Source organism: Poecilia reticulata, unplaced genomic scaffold, assembly GCF_000633615.1.
Source record: "Poecilia reticulata strain Guanapo unplaced genomic scaffold, Guppy_female_1.0+MT scaffold_236, whole genome shotgun sequence".
Classification (NCBI taxonomy): Eukaryota; Metazoa; Chordata; class Actinopteri; order Cyprinodontiformes; family Poeciliidae; genus Poecilia; species Poecilia reticulata.
The window spans coordinates 255,497-257,094 of record NW_007615028.1 but is presented as its reverse complement, the minus strand read 5'-3'; the positions used below and the strand labels follow the sequence as shown (position 1 = coordinate 257,094).

Genomic DNA, 1,598 nt, shown 5'->3' with positions numbered 1-1,598 from the left:
TGCTGGTGAAGCTAATGCTAATGATGCTAATGCTGGTGAAGCTAATGCTAATGATGCTAATGCTGGTGAAGCTAATGCTAATGATGCTAATGCTGATGTTGAGTGTATCCTCAGACTGCGACTGCGACCCGGACGGCAGCGCGTCTCCTCACTGCTCTGACTCCGGTTTGTGTCGCTGTAAAGCTGGAGCCACCGGGCGGCGCTGTGACTCCTGTGTGTCTGGGTTCACCTGGCGAGGAGGCGGAGCCGGTTGCACAGGTACACTTGCGGTTAGCTGCCTAGGCGGCTAAGCTATGTTAGCTGATGACTGATGAACTCTAATCTGTCCCTCAGAAAACCTCTGTGACTCGGAACGGCTGCTCTGCCAGAACGGCGGCACCTGCGTCGACTTCCTGCGCTGCACCTGTCCAGGCAACTCCACAGGTACCTGTACAGCTGTATGATGTCACAGCTAGGTGTTGTGGGTGGGGTCTGACCAGAACAGGTGTGTTACGTTTGGGTGTGCAGGTCAGTTCTGCGAGCAGAGAGTCTGCACGAAGAAGAGCGGCTGTACTATGACCTCACAGGGCTCCTCCCCCTCGGTGACATCACAGCTTCACCTGGTGACCTTCATCCTAATCAGCTACACCATCAGCTGACCATGCCCCGTTACAGACCACACCCACTATGACATCACAGGTGGAATAAAGATAATTGGTCCTGATTAAAAGCTTACAACCTTCATTTTTTCTGCAGTATGACAGGAAGTGACATCACGCTATTATACTCAGACTGTTGCACCTGTCAGGTGACTCTTTAGCGTTGAATAGTAAAGAAAACATCAAAAAACCAAGACTGAATACATCTCACTTCCAACATGAACACTACATTACCCAGAATGCTCCTGTGTCCCACAGCGGTAAGGAAAATGGGGCGTTGCTGCGATGATGAAGGCGGAGCTTCAGCTGCTCTGAAACACTTCCTGCTGCTGGCGACGCGCCGATGATCCCCGGAATCCATTCCTCTGTGGACGGATGAAAAATGTCACAATCAGTCCAAAAGTTACAGAAGAACAGGAAGAAGGAAGGAAGCAAAAAGGAAGCAAACAGGCATCAAACCGGAAGCAGACAGGAAGAAGGAAGGAAGCAAACAGGAAGCACGAAGGAAGCAGACAGGGAGCATTCAGGAGGCAAAAGGAAGCAAACAGGAAGTAAACAGACAGCAGAAAGAAGCAGGAAGGAAGCAAGCAGATAGGAAGCAAATAGGAAGTAAACAGGCAGCAGACAGGAAGTAAACAGGAAGCAGGAAGGAAGCAAACAGGAAGCAGACAGGAAGAAGAAATGAAGCAAACAAGAAGCAAGCAGATAGGAAGCAAACAGGAAGCAGACAGGAAGAAGAAATGAAGCAAACAGGAGGCAGGAAGGAAGCAAACAGAAAGCAGGAAAGAAGCAGATAGGGAGCAGACATGAATCAAACAGGAAGCAAACAGGAAGTAGAAGGAAGCAGGAAGGAAGCAGACAGGAAGAAGAAAGGAAGCAAACAGGAAGCAGGAAGGAAGCAGATAGGAAGAAGAAAAGAACCAAACAGGAAGCAGGAAGGAAGCACACAGGAAGAAGAAA

At 49.4% G+C, this 1,598-nt stretch overlaps 1 protein-coding gene across 3 annotated transcripts in view; it reads left to right on the top strand.

Moving 5' to 3' along the window:
• Positions 1-986, top strand: part of LOC103460390 (nascent polypeptide-associated complex subunit alpha, muscle-specific form) — a 22,551-nt gene extending 21,565 nt beyond the window's left edge. Inside the window, exons 12-15 of one of the 3 annotated variants that reach the window (XR_001776272.1) lie at positions 115-258; positions 334-423; positions 508-787; positions 897-982. Coding sequence is in view for 2 of the 3 variants with exons in the window: in XM_008402541.2 (XP_008400763.1) it covers positions 115-258; positions 334-423; positions 508-638 (365 nt within the window). In the remaining variant the exon portion in view is untranslated. Of the gene's footprint in view, positions 1-114; positions 259-333; positions 424-507; positions 788-896 lie in introns of those variants that run through there. The other 2 variants (XM_008402541.2, XM_017303293.1) reach the window with 2 other exon arrangements.
• The last annotated feature ends 612 nt before the right edge of the window (positions 987-1,598 follow it).